Source organism: Varroa jacobsoni, unplaced genomic scaffold, assembly GCF_002532875.2.
Source record: "Varroa jacobsoni isolate VJ856 unplaced genomic scaffold, vjacob_1.0 scaffold_493, whole genome shotgun sequence".
Classification (NCBI taxonomy): Eukaryota; Metazoa; Arthropoda; class Arachnida; order Mesostigmata; family Varroidae; genus Varroa; species Varroa jacobsoni.
In genome coordinates, this window is record NW_019213395.1 from 1 (window position 1) to 18,036 (window position 18,036).

General features: G+C 39.1%; 1 protein-coding gene across 3 annotated transcripts; it reads right to left on the reverse strand.

Moving 5' to 3' along the window:
- Window positions 1-272: 272 nt before the first annotated feature.
- LOC111260922 (E3 ubiquitin-protein ligase RNF123) lies at window positions 273-17,946 on the reverse strand. Of its 3 annotated transcripts, none has more exons than XM_086968514.1 (24): window positions 17,767-17,946; window positions 15,186-15,669; window positions 14,790-14,911; window positions 14,162-14,471; window positions 13,260-13,421; window positions 12,026-12,133; window positions 11,511-11,654; window positions 10,023-10,130; window positions 9,619-9,750; window positions 9,180-9,346; window positions 8,736-9,015; window positions 8,244-8,309; window positions 7,694-7,915; window positions 7,216-7,377; window positions 6,695-6,847; window positions 6,197-6,300; window positions 5,701-5,803; window positions 5,395-5,537; window positions 4,379-4,448; window positions 3,880-4,011; window positions 3,621-3,702; window positions 3,035-3,480; window positions 2,626-2,727; window positions 273-2,220 (listed from the first exon to the last, which is right to left on the reverse strand). In XM_086968514.1, exons 2-24 carry the CDS (start codon window positions 15,606-15,608, stop codon window positions 1,999-2,001), a joined length of 3,963 nt encoding a protein of 1,320 aa, XP_086824640.1. In that variant the 5' UTR covers window positions 15,609-15,669; window positions 17,767-17,946; the 3' UTR covers window positions 273-1,998. The 3 variants fall into 3 exon arrangements, with proteins under 3 accessions (XP_086824640.1, XP_022689771.1, XP_086824639.1); XM_022834036.2 differs by having other exon boundaries at window positions 16,738-17,946; XM_086968513.1 differs by having other exon boundaries at window positions 16,578-17,946.
- Window positions 17,947-18,036: the final 90 nt, after the last annotated feature.

Sequence of the window (18,036 nt, forward strand, 5' to 3'; positions counted from 1 at the left end):
TATATCGATGATATATTATACATTTTGTATAATGAAATATAAAGAAAAGGTCGAATCTGAATATAGCACAAACTAATAAAACAAACAACGCAAGGTTGTGATACCAAAAAAAGACTATGAAACTACCAGAGTGTTTATATTAATTAAAATACTGGTAAACTTCAGGATAGACATAGACTAAAATTGCATAAATAATTGATCACAACGATCTCTAACGATTTCCCTTCTGAAAACGTAAAAACCAACCGTATACGAAGAAAACATATAGGAGGTGTTTTTCGCTTGTTTTATCTCCTGGCACACGTTTATACTTAACGAAACCTTATGTGATACAGTGTGGTTCAGTTACTTGCTTTCCAATGCGCATGTTTAATCTGTTTAAATAAAATGTTATATTAGGAAGGACTAACTGTTTCTGTTGAATAACCGATGTTCGTGAATACAACTCTAGCAATAGCTGAAGCGGTCTGAGGTTATTACGGTTCCATACAAAAACGGTGAAAGCGCTACCGACACTCATACGATTGGGCTTACGTGTACGTACAAGCTATATATAATGTGGTGAGCAAAAGTCTGCGTAGTTGGAGAGCCTTCTACATAATAAAAGGACACAAATTATTGCAAAAGGGAGCGAATTTAATTCTGCAACCCCTTGTTTGTTGTTGCAAAGCCCTTGTTATAAGGGCATCCTAATACCATGTCAATAGTTCTTATAATTTTATGCCGCTAGAATATTACAGTATATAGTATTAAAATACTACATTTTGAGAGTATAATTAATTGACCGGCGTCTACTCATATTATGCTACTAACCAACAATTTCTTGTTGTATTTTTTAGACACGTCACATGTGCGTCTGGACACCTCTGTAGCCAAATCTTTTCGTTTTTTATACGCTGTTTTAAGGTTTGCTGGACATTTCAATATACAAAAAAACCCTAGGTAATTAGACGCTTTTTCAATCTGTGGAGGTAGTTTTGGCTTACCGTGCTACATAAACCGAGAGTAGAGGACTTGATATTTGTTGCATTGCCATTAGGTCTCAGTACCTACCTGTCTTATTAAGTTAATAGTTTTAATACAATACTCGACTTATATTCCGTACTATTGTTGTTATTCGATCCAACAAATTTTATTTTCGCACTTCATAAAAAGTTGCTTTAGTCCTACTTTAAAGCTAGTTTTTTTCTCGTTCTGTACAGAAGCAATTCTTGATCGGTGTCAGTTTTTTTTAATTTGCCAGCTCTCTTTTTTAAGCGGATTGTCTACCGAGATTGTTTCACTAGATTTGACAATCTTGCTGCGTCACATTGGTAACGGTGGCATCGATTCGACTTAGTCCATTTTAAAATCATTCTATTCATTCCACCAGATCTGAGCAGCAAATGCTGGTTTGAAAAAATAAAGCCAATCTTTTATTTCATTCCTTGTTTTCATGCATTTTTTGCACTGACTTCGGTAGTTTTTAAAAAAATTTTTATGCTTGAACCGTCCTCATATGAAATCGGTTAGCTTTGTAGTTCTCTCAATCATGTCATACTATACGACCACTTCACAAATATGTACATACAAGCATAGACGCTTTACATTATAGATACTACGAGTCAACGAAGGCTATGCGTTTGTAAAGCATTTTTCGATACCTACATGTTGTTAATAGGACTTCATCAATTATTGCCAAATATTAATTGATAATGTGGAGGATCTAAATAAATTCACGCTGGTTGGTAAGAAAAAAAGACGTTTCCATGGTGCCACCGATCTCTGCCCATACAATTCTGCGCGTATGTTTTTGCAACGACTGACGACGCTGCGGGCTTCCGCTAGAAGTGTTTGCATATCGGTTTCTATTTACAGAATGCTGCGTGTGGGCGTGTCCATTGATACCATGATTTTGAAGTCATTTTTATTACCATCTACGATTTCTCCTACTGCAATCCGTAAATTCCTTTTTATTTCATCTGTGATTTTGTCTTTCTTAACGTGTATGCCGCAGTTCTAGTCAGCGTGCGGTCCCTGGGCAGGAGGCGCCGGTGGGGCTGGTGGCACCTCGACCGGCGGCGTTGCTTCAACTGATTTGATCGGCGCTTTACAGTAAAAGCACTCACGTTGGTGCACCAAATGCAGTTGGATGCATTCCCTGCATGACTCATGGCCACAGGGACGAAACACAGCACTCTTTGCTGCAGCGTAGCAGATTGTGCATACAGAGTCTGAGTCCTGGAAGGAGACGACGTTAAAAATTTAAATTGATGAAACGAGCCTTTTGAAAGATAGGCTTTTTCTACCCGAGCTTTGCGATGTTTTTCTAATGACATGTCTGGTACGATAGTCTTCATTCGAAACCAGGCGAAGCATAATTCATTTTGTGCCGAAAGGAAACCGCCGTCTTTTCCGACACAAAATTTAATGTTTTAAATGTTTTAAGTTAGTCTTCCCTTATTGCTCGATCGAGCAGCGGTCCATTAATGAACTTCTAAAAAAACTCATTAAAGTCATTAAAGGCAGGCAAATTCAAGCGTGAGAGAATCGTGTTGCTGAAACATTCGCGTATTGCTGATCCTCGCAGCCTCTCGTAACCCATAGAGTTACATGTAGCAAGGTCAAGAATACAATTTAACAAACCTCGTCGACCGATTGGTGCCTGTAGAGCCCAAGAGGATTGTGCTGCGAAGATTCCTCCCCGGTGGCGAAGGATTTCTTAATTAGCTGAATCAGCTGGCGGACCTGGGTTTTCACAAAAATAAAAAAAAACATTCCCATAAACAACGGTTTACCAAAGCCAGCGCTTCAAATCAGCAGCAAATGTTTCACAACAGTACCAAATAAACGTAGAAACATCGATTAGGTCTTTGATGTTATATTTTTTGTAGCATTAGTCTTATCTAAATATAATAATACATATTGTTAACTTAAGTATTGAGTAAGGCAGATCTTATCAACATGTCCCCATTATGAAGCAGTGGTAACGTGTTCACCTGCTAAACATAAGGCTACTTAATGATTGCTAGTCCAATTTCAAAGGCGGCCCTGCCTGATCAATCTCTTCTTCTTTGACATCGCCGTAGTTAGCTAAAGAGAAAGTAGACGCGTCCGCGTGGCCGCTGACAGCCGTGCCAGTGGTGATGCTCGATTTCGAACGAGATAAAGAAGCCACAGCTGATGACGTATGGTTTGTTGGATAGTGATGACTCAGTTTGCTCGATGACGAGCTTATGCCGGTTAGGCTCGAAATCGATGGAACCGATGACAATGATGTTGATGCACCGTTACTCCCACCGCCGCTACTGCCGCTATTGTTGTTCGCTGCTGCTGCTGCTGATGATGATGATGACAACGAAGATGACGATGAAGATGACGATGAAGGACCGAGAAAGCTCTCGATCGACTGAGGAATGAACGACGGTTCCTGGAACAGCTGGCGTAAAACCATCTCGCGATTCTTCTTTGGACCTTTCAATAATAGAGCAATCAGAATACCTGTAAAAAAAATCAGCAAGAGTAAAAATCCACGAAAAATCTGGACAGAAGGAAATAATCATGTATCATGCTTTTTTTCCAGACACACTTTTACTCTACCACAAACAGTCCATTTGCAAAATGTGCAAACATATTTTAACCTGCAACGGCGCTAATAATGCAGAAGTGTCCGATGTTTTGCAATCCAACGATGTCAAGGGAAACCACAAGTTCAAAGCAGCCCTGTAAATGGCACAGAATTTAAGGGTATAAACACGTGATAAATATCGGAATTTATAGTCTCTTCAATTTGTGCATCATTAATTTTAACCAACACAGACATTTCTTAGTGGTGACAAATTATGGACGCGAATTAGTGTCAATTCTAGATGAAGCGTATAATCGAGGTTCTAGCTTTACCTTGCTGTAGCAGACTCGATTAAGAATGTGCGAGAGGGTTTGGATTAGACGTGGGAGAAACATCGCAGACGCAGTTGATCCTGACGGCTTTAGTAGACAACTTGGTGAAAGGTTAGCCAACATCTCCACCACCTAGGCAGGTGGTGAAATAAAAAATATTAGCAAGCTAACGTAAGCTAAGTTCATCATCTTATATTAACCTTAGCCTAACCTTTTCTACTTATTCACCCAAGATAGAACCTCTACTGATATATACCAGTGGCAGTTACTTGATTAAAATAGAGGTTGAAGAGATTATACATTATGGCTACTCAGCTGAAATGGTGCGCACGCCCTTATATCACGTTCACTGACCTCTTTATTTACACGTTTCAAACTGTAGCAAAATCACGCACTGCGATTGGTCCTGAGTAAACATTAGATGTAGCTCTTCCTTATATAACAACAATAACAACACTAATAGTAGTAATAATATCGCACAATGCTAAACGTTTCTCACCCTGAGCAGAGATACGGTCAAATCGAAACACGTGGAGCAAACTTTCAGGTGGCGTGAATCAATAAGAATTCTGTAAACGTTTAAAAACACACATCATGTAAGATAGTACATAGGGAGACCAAGGTATGAATGAAAAAATTATTGATCGTTGCGTTATCTAGCTGGTGATGACAGGTCCCGCCCACGCTCAATCTCCTTCATTAGAATCTCTGAAATTTTATATCTGGATTCACTTCACCCTGATATACATATACACCTTTACTAATTTAATATGCGCATTTCGGATACCGGATCTTCAAGCACATAAGGGGTAAACGGCTCATTCAAAAACGGGCTTTAGGTGTGAATAAAATTCAATGATCGATAACAGTAAAGATGCAGGGTCTTGAACAGGCGCTTAGGGTCGTACCTGCGCACTGCTGGAAAACAAACGGATCTGCAGAGCAGGGAGGGTAAAATGGTCGACACGAGGAAAAAATCCATGCTATTCATACAACCCTTTTTACCGCGTTAAGTACCCAGTTGTAGGTTTTATCCCTAAAATATTCTCGATTTACAAATGATCTTGACGGCAGCTGCAACGCTTTCGGCTCTATAACTTCGCCTGTAGTTACAGTATATAGAGCTGAGCTGGAATACTTCCGTCTTGTGCGACTCAATTGATTTCCCTTACCTGTACAAACTTAAACATTACACACCCTCTACATAAATTTGAAAATAGCGTACTATTCGTTCGCGGTAGAACTTCGGAATTCTAATCATCAATCAATCCTCTAATTGCAATGTACGCAAGCACACTTAGATTCAAAAAAGTGCTCAAAAAACATCGCAAATACTGCAGAAGAGAACAGGTAACACACGTAACATTTTTTATGGCTTCGTAACTTATCATAAACATATGTTTATAGGCTAGCATGATTTATTCAAGACAATGCAAAAGATAGTTTATCTAAACTGATGAGCTTCTAAAACTTCTTTAATTATTTAAATAAAAAGCAGAATAAAAATCAACCTACCTTTCCGGTCGATTGTGAGCAGTTTGAATCTCTTGTAGCATCGATACAAACTCGGAAAAAGCCCAGTTCAGTTGAGAAAGGACCGATTCAACGAAGGCCACAGCGTTAGCCGGGTGCTCATCCAGGTATTTTGAAATTAGGTTCTGCGAACAATATAAACGAATACTTAAACCGGAGACATCACTAGAGAATAAAGACAGGTAGATTTCCAGCTTTGACACCGACAGACACTTGATAATAGGTTCTGGATAGTTGTATATATATGTGTGGGGCACCATTCGAAAAAGGACTTTGAAGGGTACTCACCTGAAAGAAAACTGAAGGGCAAGGAGGTGGGTGTGGCGGCAACACAGGTGCCACTCGAGGCTTCAACAACGACATCTTCTTGTCTACCAAATGTGGGTCGATACTGTAGATGAACACAGTAAAGACTTGTTGAAAATTTCAAAATCGAGTGTGATTAGCCCTCCTAGCTTAATCGCCTGTACAACTTTGTTAATGTATTAAATTATTTGTTATGTATGTGAAGTTTGTGAGATCTACAATATTTTGTAAATGCCTTAAGAATTGATAGATATACTTTTTACGACTAGATCGGTAACTTTCGCCTGCGCAGTAAATGCCAGCTTTGCAGCTGTATGAAATCTATAAGTTAAAAAAGAATACAGCTGAAATAGATGGTTGCCCAAATCGTTATTCGTTTTTTCTGAATGATGAACTAATTGTTGATTGTCTGATCCTACTGTATATCTAGTTATTCCTATATTAATACAGAGACGAATTGACGAAAAAATATACGTACCTGTATCTAAAGGCGAATCCGCAGCCTTTCCAGAGGCGAACAAGTATCCAGTTGGCATGAGCCCATGCTCTACCGTATGGCCTCAATAAGGCTGCCACCATCGCCTAGAAACAATGAAATAAAAAATAATCTCAATGACTGTGTTCCCTGTACAAATCCTTCTGTGTAAAAAGTGCCCGCTTCCCTTGGTGCCTAACTGTCGCCAAGGCTCAGATCGTGTCGTCATACGTTCTATTGAAAACACACAAAGTATTAGACGCGGGGTTTATAATTTTTAAAGAAAGGGCTTTCTAGCATTTTGATACGTGGGCCGATTCCGCAGCAGATTTTGTCCCCATTTTAGCAACCTTCAAGTCGTTAGACACTTCCTCATTGAATATCGCGTTTACTGAGTCTCATCGAATTGCACTAATCTATTGAATATACTGACTTCCACGCCAGATTACCTCCTTTTTCCAGCATGACTTACTTGGCAATGCTATCAAGTCTTTCACGTACCTGTGAGCTTTCACTGCTCATACACTCAAGAGAGCGGAGCGTATCCGGAGGGCAGACATGATGAGCGAGGGCCTGGATGAGAACGTCTTTAAGGTCCGAGTTAACTACTCGGGGATCGGAGAAATGCGATGCGAGAAATGTACTATACCGGACCTAAAACATAGTAAGGATGGATTCATAATACGCAAGTCCGTATAAGAAGAAACGGCTAGCTCAACTTAAGGCCAGCATTTCAAATGTAAACTGAAACGTATCTGGCAGGCTGAAAATGTTGCGAATCTAAAATTGATTTTCTCCAATGCTTTTCCTTGATCTCAAAGAAAACTGTAAAAAGCTCGAAACTCCAGGTTTCCCAAAATATATGAGAAGTACTAAAGGATGCATCGAAACATAATGAAATACAACAAGCTGAAATTTGTATGATTAGGTTAAATCACATACAAATTTGATTGATTGGGAAGACACATATATTTACATATCGGGCTTTTACCTTGCGTTTTTTGCTGATTTTGCAGACCTACCTGCAGATTGTAATGTCCCGGAATATCTGATAGACACGCTGTTGGTGGAAAAAAGTTTGAAAGAGCATTGAAAAGTTTGACGCTTGCCTCGACGTAAAAATCAGGCACGAATCCAAAGCAGGGCCCACTTTTTGATGCCTCCTCTAGAGTATGCAGAACAACCTGATCAAAATTACATTAACATTGGAAAACAACTAGAAGACTAAACCGACAATTCATGTTCCCTTACATGATTCTAGCTCAATAAATGGGTACGGTCCAATTTGATCTCTACAGAAATCTTAGATTGTAGGTTTTAAGAAAAATCGCGAAAACGGTACCGAAATGTTTGCGCAACTAAGCTTGGTATATCGCCCACTACAATCTTTTCTAGTTTTGTTGTACTATGCTTATAACTTAACATAATGTAGAAATAGCTCATGTATGCACATATGCGTATTTCACTAGAACATAGATATTATCAGTATTAACTATTTACCTGCAATAGCCAGTAAAGGTCAAGTTGTTTCTCTTTGGAGAACATTGTCGCACTAAGCCAAGCCATCTGTCTCGCCTGTTCATTGAGCTTCTCTCGGAATACGTCTCGAGAACATTCAAGTTTTGTTCGCGCCCAATCATCCGCTTTATTTCGCGCAAGTGATTCGAGCGTTGATCGGTATGCCTTCATGTAGTCTTTCATACTGTCGCGCAAGGCGGCGGCCTGCGGTAGACGTGCAAGGGTGATGAAGAAACAGCAATGTTGAAAATGTTCGGCATTTTTCGTGCAAGCGTCTCATTTAACGTTCGGGAAAACAAATAAAGAGTGTTGAAAGGCATATGGTTTTGAGCGCAGATATTCATATTGGGTAGTTTGGATCCTTGCTTTGATCAGAATTATGGTTGCTTATGTTAATCTACGATTTATTCGTCGTTAAGCTAAAGGAGATCTTTTGCCATGCAAACAATAAAAAGAAACAGACATTCCTATCCGTCCGGCTACGCACCAGCCCGCTGTTGCTTATACAACAAAATTTTCCTTCATTATTTACCTTTTCTAGCTGCTCGTGTACGACAGCCGTGTAAAGCCGAACCACCGAGTCAATCAGCTTCAATACCTGCAGAAAAATGAATGCAAAACCGTGTAAATTGTTAAAACAAAAAATTTACAAAATGCGCATAGTAAATGAAAATGGTGTACTTTGTTATAGCTGTTTACCACATTTGTTTCGTTATTTAGTTACACCTGTCGGGTAGTATATATATAAAACCCCTAACCTTGCTCAGCCATTACTGCATTCGCTTACGTATAGCACACATAACGAATGACCATATTGCCACTTTCACTGTGTTTTGCTATGATAGTTCGTAGTAAATCGCTTACTGCAGTAGAATTGAATACATTCCTTAAAAATAGGGCAATATATAAATACCTCTAAAAAAATACGCCTCTTGGATCTTTCGATCGGCGAATTAGTCGCTTAAGCTAAGCTACTGTGAAATCCCCCACTTTTGAAACGTTATTCTGTTATCAACCAGGTTACCTTGACAGTGGCATTAGCTTTTGTCCTCTCGACTTGCGGCAGAGACATATGATACGGCAGATCCTCCCTTGGCTGACGAACCGATGCCATAGAGCTAAGAACCTGGCGTAATTCTGCCTGAAGCGTGCAGCGCAAGCTCGAAAACAGACCACCTACCCGAGTGCCTTCACCCGGCGTCCACTGCTCTGATAGAAAGTGAAACAGTGGCACGAATAAGCTGTGCTCTCGGAGTTCACTACCGTCCGCCGGATTTACTACCGGAAGACATTGACGAATTATGCTAAGGAACAGTTCAAGAAGAAATCAAGGTGCCGTCATTGTTTTCGAAGTCAAGGAACATACCTTTCTTTATATACCTCTCAAAAAATCATGCAACTTATATTCTGAATACTACCCTAATTTCTTAAAAAACGCCGCAGTTTCATTAACGCACATTGTACCGACCTGATGAGCCTGTGAAGATATGAGATCGCGACCGTCGATAGTGACGATTGAAGCGTCGTAGCAGAATGCGCTAGGCTATGCTCCTTAAGAAGTTTTTCGAACTCACATAGAAACTTATCACGGGACGTTTGTCCAAGAGGTGGACAGCTGTCGTCATCTTGAGTTACCTAAAATACCAAACCGACGAAGTCATTATAAACATTGGCCCTTTGTCATAAGCTTCTTTGTAACAGTGACCCTGGTTAGAAATGTAAACTGAAGCGACACTTGGTTATCTTTCGTCTATCTTTATTAATGTACTGTCTTTCTATTAAAACTGTATATGCTTCACTTTCACTACATACATCGACGCTTGAACAAATCATATTTATAATATTATTATCAGAAAACGTCATTAGTGTGGTCTTCAAAACATTGTTACATAAGTGAGGACACTAACCGTGGCGAGTAATTCCACTTGAAGACCCTCTACATCAGCAACAATCGACTTAATTCTGTCACGGCTACTGAAATACGCAGCCTTGACAACAGCCTCTTCTGCTGGTGAACCGTAAACGCACGGTCCTCCCTCCTTTGAACCAATAAGGAATATACAAAGGAATCCTACATGTTATAAATATATATATATATATATGTAGATGGACAACAAACATAGTAATGATTGTGATTGGATTTACCTGAGAGACTAATTATTAATGAAAGTCGCATATTGATCTGGTTGATTCCACTTAGAGTGTTAACGACTCCAACTGATCTCAGCTATACAAAAGACTATGACGCGCATCTACTTGGCTTGCGATTAAATGTCAATCTATAACTTTGCCTTGAACATTCTCCACTCACCTCAAGGGCAACCTCCAGCCAGACTTGAGGCACCACCTCTTCTAAATGTTGAATATCGAGCGGTTTTACTTTCATTAGTGTTGAAAACCGACCCTTCTCAAAAAGCACCTAAAAGCAAAATAATATACAATGGATGTATAAAAAAAATTATCATAGAGTAGAGTGTTCAAGTTCTAACAAAACTTTGTCAGGTTGCCGTCCTAACATCTTTTTATCCGCTATCTTTGACCCTAGAAGAAAAGCGGTTCTTCCCAAAACAAAACAAACTACCATAGCGAAAAACACTGCGTCGTTTACGCGCAGTTTGAATGAAGATTAGTTGTTGTGAAATGTGTTTACGTAAAATAAACATTGCTAAGACCAACTTTCTTTTTTATCCCGAACCCGTGCTCCACATTATAGTTAGTCTTCATACGGTTTCTGAGAAATCAAAAGAAGACTTGCATAGGACAAACATAAGAGCTTCTCAATACTTTAAATTTCAAATATTCAGTTTATTGAAAGACTCGGACGTCAAGGAGATTGAAAATTCATCAAAATGGCTCAAAAAGCCATTTTCGATATACCTGTATTTTTGATTTAAAAAAAAACGGCTGTTTTGGAGAGAAAATATAAATTATCAATTGCAGCGCTAAAACGTTACTCCTTTCGCATCTTTTTAGCCGTTTTTTTAGCCTCCTACCAGCTGAAATTTAATTCCGCTGGAATTCTTTTGGTTTAGTTTTTTTGAGCGACACTAACGTTTATCTAATAAATTCATTTGACGTGCGGTTGCTATTAAAAAGTAATTTGCGAATAAAAAAATCTTGAAAATGAGTAATAAGCGCTTTAAGTTTTGAATTGAAGCCGTACCGCGGTGGATGGCGGTTATATTGAACAAACATGACCGTCAGAAATGACACCTCTAGCATATCCATAATCTAGTTAAAATACCTATTTTTGTTTAGATACAACCTTAAAGCCAACTTATAGGAAAAACCCGGATCAAAGTGGTTTATTCTATATATTTATACATAAAATTTATCCAAAACGTTCTAACTCCAGTATATTACACTCTATATCAATCACTGATTTTGTTTGTTCGCAGTTAAATGCAGTGCTGCAGATTATACACACACATGGCAAATGATCCTGTTTTAAATAAGACAGGCTTATTTTAACAGAGAAATATAAATATTTACTGGTTAATTAGTTTCGTGTTCGGGTTTGCGAGCTGCAGATCAATTCAATCCTTAGAGACATCTGTTTCTTTATCAGAGTAATCGAGTTCAAGCTAATCGCGTCATGTTATAAGTATATATAATGCGTTATAGAAGTTGATTTTTATGAGCTCTGCGATATTTATCAGTTACACCCTAATTTCCTCTCAGGCAATCATACATCGGAAAATCAATTAATACTATCGTAATTATGCACCTGATAATATAATAAAAAATAATCTGATAAACATAAGGGTCGCGAGAGCCTGAGTCAAAAATCACTACTGACCTTGCACATGAGATACCGCCTCGTATAAGTGTGTGAGAGTAGATGAATAAAGAGTCTAATTACTTTCTTCTGCTGCGTATAGTCAACATCCGAAGCGGCAAAGCTGTATGAACTGATGAGTACAGATGCCAATTTCTCCAGGGCCTATAAGTTTAGTCGAACAAAATTCCGAGAATAGAAAGATTTGGTAAATTTGTTGCAAGCTATAAACTAAAGAAATTATCTTAATATCTATAAATTGGTTGATACTTCATGTTTAATTACATATCCACTTCTATCTATAGATTTATAAATTTTTGTGTCAATGTCAACCATCGATACGAATCGCTTATGAGTAAACAAGCACGCGAAGCTTAGTTAATAGCATTTTTTTTGTAGTAAATAGTATTGCATTTTAGATAAGTGAGTGGGATGAATAAAATTACGAGCGTACGTTGTTCCCAACGTGAACATAACATCGAACTTCACCGGGTACGTAGGGGACAATGTGATTGACGAGTCAATAATGATGTCACCTGATGTATCTGTTGCCATTCAAGCAGTGTCCAGAGAATCGAGAGGAATGCCACTATTTGATCCGGATCCTCTTCAAGAAATCGTTCGAGCAAAGGCAGCAGCGTTACCTAAGAGCAATTATTCGAAGGCGGAAATCGTCTCCATGAGTGCTTGAAGTACACTTATTTGTCTTAAGGTAAAGAATTTTGGTTGTAAATTAGGTCCTTCTGAAAGATAATTATTACAGGCCTGAGATTGCAATTCTTATATATATATACATATATAAGGTGCGGTACCTAAATTATAATGCCACTTCAACGAGCTGTTTGTCATGGCGGGCATGCGTTCAACTACTATCCTTGTTAGCAGATGAAACCCATTTTTTTCTACAATTACTCAACAAACTCGTCATGACTAACAACACTGCGTCGTTTTCGGAATTTGAGCAAAGATTAGCTACTACATTTTTTCTGTCCTGGGCAAACCACTAAAACTAAAACCTTCCTTTTTGCGATAGCCTACATTACATGATAGTCTACATTACTGCCAGTTTTTAAACAGATCTTTAGAAAGCTGAGAAAGATTTTCATGAGGTAAACCGGAAGGCTCTTAATAAGTTTTTCATTTGAAGCTCAAAGATGCATCGAAAATCACAAAAAGCCATTTTGGGGACATGCGTATTCTGGACATAGAAACTAACGGCCGTTTTAGAAAGAGAATATTGATTTCCAACCTAGTGGTCCAGGTAGGTTCTAACAATGAGTCTTTTGAGACTTTTTGGCCATTTTAGACTCCTGTATTTTTGGGGCTACTATCAGCTCAAAATTTGATACCGTTGGAATTTTCCTTATGCAGCGTATTTAAGCAACACTTTGAAGAGTTTAAGCCTATTAATATCACTTGATGCGTGGTTGCTGTTAAAACTTATTTTCGGATATATTTTGAGAACGGGCTAATTATTCCTACTTACTCCTAACTATTGTAGGACCCGAATTAAAGCTGTGATTGTGGTGGTTATTATGAGGAATGACATTTGTAGCACATGTAAGAAATTTTGTCAAAATATTTATTTTTATTTCTAAATAGTTTTTAAAACAAAGTATAAGAAAAAAGTCTCAATTTACGTACCAAACCCTGTATATATATATATATAATTATGTGCATTTTATATTAAAATAACAGTGCGCATTTTGTCCACGGAACTTAACCACTATCTATTACAGCTTACGAGTATTACCACGCTGCTAATCTCACCTCGAGAACGTATGGTGTTTCAACCAGCAATGGGAAATACTCGACTACGGGTGCAGCTACGAGCAGCGCCTGTGAGCGGCTTCCACGCAGAAGAATTTGTGCTCCGTCATCGCTCATTTGGTTAATTGTCGTCCTTTCGGCATCACTGTAAACGCTTACAACCTGTGATAGCGGCACAAACAACATCACGAACATTGCAGGCAGCCACAACAGAAAAGGAAAGTTAGTAAGTCATCCGTAATATCCATCATGGATTTTACGATACCGCAATCAGTCGTAATACGTAAAAGAATAACAATGCAGACATGCACACGATCAAAGAAAATACAGAGTTAACGGAACCTTTTCTCTATAAATATAACCACGTAGCTGCTGCTGTTTTAACTATTTTTCGAATGAGAACTTGTTTTGATATCCAGTGTAATCAATTGTCATTTTAGTTTTGTGTTTTTGGGCAACCAACCCTGAAAAACGCGATTATTATTCCGTTGCTGTGCAGTGCGGCTAGCTTTAATTGTCTGTATGCATTGCCATACAAATTTTGATTTATTAACAGAACTGCGGGTTTGACAACGTTCCCGCAAAAAATTATGATAAAACATTTATATTTATTATATGAACATTTTATATTCATATTTTAATGAATACATTATTAGTAGTAGTAGCCGTATTAGCATCGTGTAAATTATTAATATTATCAAAAATGTATATACATTCTTTGCATAATTTTTCGATTTTCATCTCATTTACATGCTTCATATTTTTTTTTAATTAAGGTCATTATAGCGGCCAACCAGGAGAATATCCGTTAAATTATCCATGAGGTAGTGACTACAAAATCCACATAAAAACACTAGCCAAATATTTTCCAGTCATACTGAGATCAATTCGATAATACAAACCTTATAAATTAGATTGGTGACCAGCTGAGCACGAGACGTATCCGGTATTGCAACTAATGGTGAGTAGCCCTCAATTGGGTAACGTAAACGGCTCGATCCAAAGTTTGCTACAAGATTCTCTCCGAACGATAGTGACACGGCGGGGAAATACGCGTATCCCGGGCCTCGACGAATATTTCGGAAAGCCTCACCCAGCGAAACCCCGTTTCTATAGAATGAAACCGTACCGGCGTCGAGATCCAAGCAACAGCCAATGACATCGCCTGCTAGCCAGGCTTGGCCGTACTTCATGTTGGAAACGTTCCATTTTCTGTGTGATAAAGCAAAAAGGAAATGTAAAAGTGTCGGAAAAAATAAAGTAATAAAAACCAGTCAAGCATCTCATACGAAACAATGAAAACCATTCCAAGTAAAAATATGGATGGGACAAAAGCACTTTGAAAGTTTAAAAAAGAGTCATTTGATTCTGAGAGTTTTCCCCTTACATCTGTGGAAGTATTAGGGGAGCAATATGAAGTAAAAATAACACATAAACAAATAAACAAAGACCAACTGTAAAATGATATTCTTGAATTGTCGGGATGCTCATGCCCAACCTGTACATTTTTAACTAATTTACATCACTCACCGTATTCGATTTCCGTCAAAGGCAAATGAGTCCGGTGTATCACCAACTCCCTGTTCGTCATTAAATTCGCACTTGGCAGTTGCCCAGCCAACTTGCATCACACCTTTGCTACCCAACGACACCTTCGAGGAAAAGTCAATTATTAAGGATACTACAGGAACAGCTAGTCTTAAATACCTGATACATCAAGGAATGGTTTAGCATCTCAACAATCTGCGCTTTCACAGGTAAGCCGGTCGCATGCATAACACGTCGGAAGCATTTACTTACGAACAATTTACCTTTTTTCCATCTCACAGCATGCTTTCGATTTTTTTAACCTTCAGTACAGATTGCAAATCCTAGCCGTTACCTAACCACTCAAAGTAAACCTGTTTGGCAAGCACAAGTACGTACCTCATACTGCCAGCGTCCACGGTACACACAGCAATTAGCCTTTACAGTATTAAAATTGCTTTGACTTGTGACACCGAGCCGGTCTTGTGAGATAACAAGGGATCCAACATTCGAGTTAATATCGAAAGCAACATCTTTCGGACCCAGCCTGCCGGCCTCGTTGTCTTGGCTGTTTCCAAGGTCCCCTCCAATACCGCCTTGATCCATATCTTCAGGTACACCCCCTACAGCCAATTTCCGCTCAAGTATGGTGTACACTTCTGGCAGGGTGAGGGATTGCAGGCCATCCCCAGGAATTTCTATTGGTATATTGCAAATCGTAGATTGATAAACCCTGTGAACCATTTCGTCGATCCAGGGTGTGCAATGCGGCGGCACTTGCGCAGGTGACCAAGGCCATCGAGGAACTTGTTTGTCACCCATCGCATTAAATGTGTAGAAAATTCTAGGCTTGCTAAAGACTGCGTCTTCTATTAAAGTGGCCCTGCAAGTAGAGGTGATCGTAGGGTTAGAATTTGCAGATACCGGCGTGTGATAGTAAATGTAAGACAGCTCTGCGCGCTAAGTAAAGATTCTCTTTTTTCCAGCATATTATAATTAATTAAAAAAAAACTCCTTGATATATTATTCTTTTCGACGTGTTACTAAGCAGATATCAAGCAACCAAATTTTTTAAAGACTTAAGTTATAAACTTGGAAAAAAACAAATCCACCAATTTGTCACTAGTTTTGAAACGGAACAATTAGTGATAGCTCAGTTCGTCTCATATGAACTCGGAAAGCCAGAAACTCAATATTCTTAGATGCAGCTTTCAGTTTATTTTGCTTTTTTTTCCTAAGCTACGTTTGTAGTTACATGGTTGAACGCTGATAGTCTGCAAAATGTGATGTGTTATTTCTTGTTATACGCCACTACCTACAGTCAATTTAGATCAATTATCGAACTCTAACGAATCGTAGCTACCATACATCCCAATCAATGAATCATACTGATACACCAGTAGCAGTCTTATTAATGTTAGTATTATTGTTATTTTGTTAACTTTCTTTTAACTTTTCTTAGGAAGGCTTGAGTAACAGATTTAAGTATGACCGGACCGCATTCTATGCTTCTGCTGGCAGAGCAAAAATCCACTAATGAAAGAAGATTTTTACCAGACGAACCACGAGACATTAAATGTTGTCTTTTTTATAAGTAACAACATCTACACATTCGAATTATATTGATAGCTCAATTGATGCTCCATATTAGTGAGACATCCACACTCTCGCATAAAATGCAACAAAACAACTGAATGACAGTTTGCAAGGTCTTAACAACTGCAATATCCTAATTCAGTCAACCTTATTTGTGTGTGTGTTAAGTAATTTTTCCAAATGATCAACAACAACCTCTATGTACAGTCTCCTGCTGAATCACTGTTGCCCCTAAATGAACGCTATTCACCCTCCATCTCTTGCTTCGGTCAACAATTTCAAACTCGTTCTTGGCTTTCCGATTTGTTGAATTCTACATTTTGAATTCTCTCTTATCTTCCTAGTTACGCGTTACCTTCGTAACACCAGAAGCAACAATCTTATACGGAGATATCGGTGGTCCGTGGCAGTAGTACTGTTGTGTTGTTTTTAGTTGCACAAGCTCTCTTGTATCAGATGTAAGGCGCAACGATAACCAAGTCTGCGTATTGCTTTCTTTGCGGAACATCACATCTGCTCAATAGATTCTGCTCCATGACTCGTGGAAGTATGTATTATTATGTTAAATCGTGGTGCTAGTACGATTCGGACAGTACTAGTACATGACCAGTTTCGTCGCCATGCTAAATATAATGAGCTCTGAAGCTTTGCCGTGACACCACGGCTGCCGCCAATAAGCAGATACAGGTCCGCATGCTTGTCTTACACACGTCGATTTTTGCACCTTCGTCATTTATTTTTATCTTGCGCCACCGCAACAAAAGCAATAGTTATCATAAGTTGTATTGCTTTGACAGTAGTTAGATTTTTTCTGCCTCGATTCCCTTCCCCGAACCCCCTGAGGGCAAAGGCTCTAACTCCTCGGAGCACCCTTGGCTTATCCGCTTCACATAGTTCCTTCCCTATACAGCGCCGGCAGCACCAATGCCGTCATCAGTACATGCATCTATCGCCCTCACTTCCCACCAACATAACTTGCCCGATTACGGCTTTCACTCTTGCGCGATCCATTTTTCTTCAATGTTTCACTTACGCTGACTGTTCTCTAATCACTCCACGAGTCTCGAATGGATCCGACCCCCTTTTCCCCTATTTTCTTCCTGCTTCTCGTGACGTAGAGCAGCAAACGACTCTAGATACAAGAAATACAACAGCCATACATGCAATAGACAGTCTCCTCTTTTTCCCTATCAATCACACTGTTAGAGTGCACCCACCCTTTCCCAGTTGTTCTCTGCATTCGAAAAGCACACAAATAATGTTCAATTCGTTACAAGTCAAAGATGTGATGTTAGTACTTGCATGTAGAGCATAGAGTTTACACGTCTAATAGCACTTTTTGCTGTACTACATTACGCACTACGACAAGAACTCGTATGCTTACAATCAGAGCTAGTCTACTTAGATTTCCGTCCATCACCGCTGTTCTATTAAACTCTCTATATAGCGATTTCTCTGTCTGTATCTAGTCGATTGTCCGCCTGTTTAACGTCTGCTACTACTGCTCTGGCAAGACTCTGTGAGTTGTCGTCTGTTCTCATATTTGTCCTCTAACCAGCTGTTGGGCGATGTCGGAGCCGCCATCTTGCATGGTAGTAGAAGATCATAATGATGGTGAACGCGCCAGCGCTGCGCCCGTTACCCTTGCTGCCGC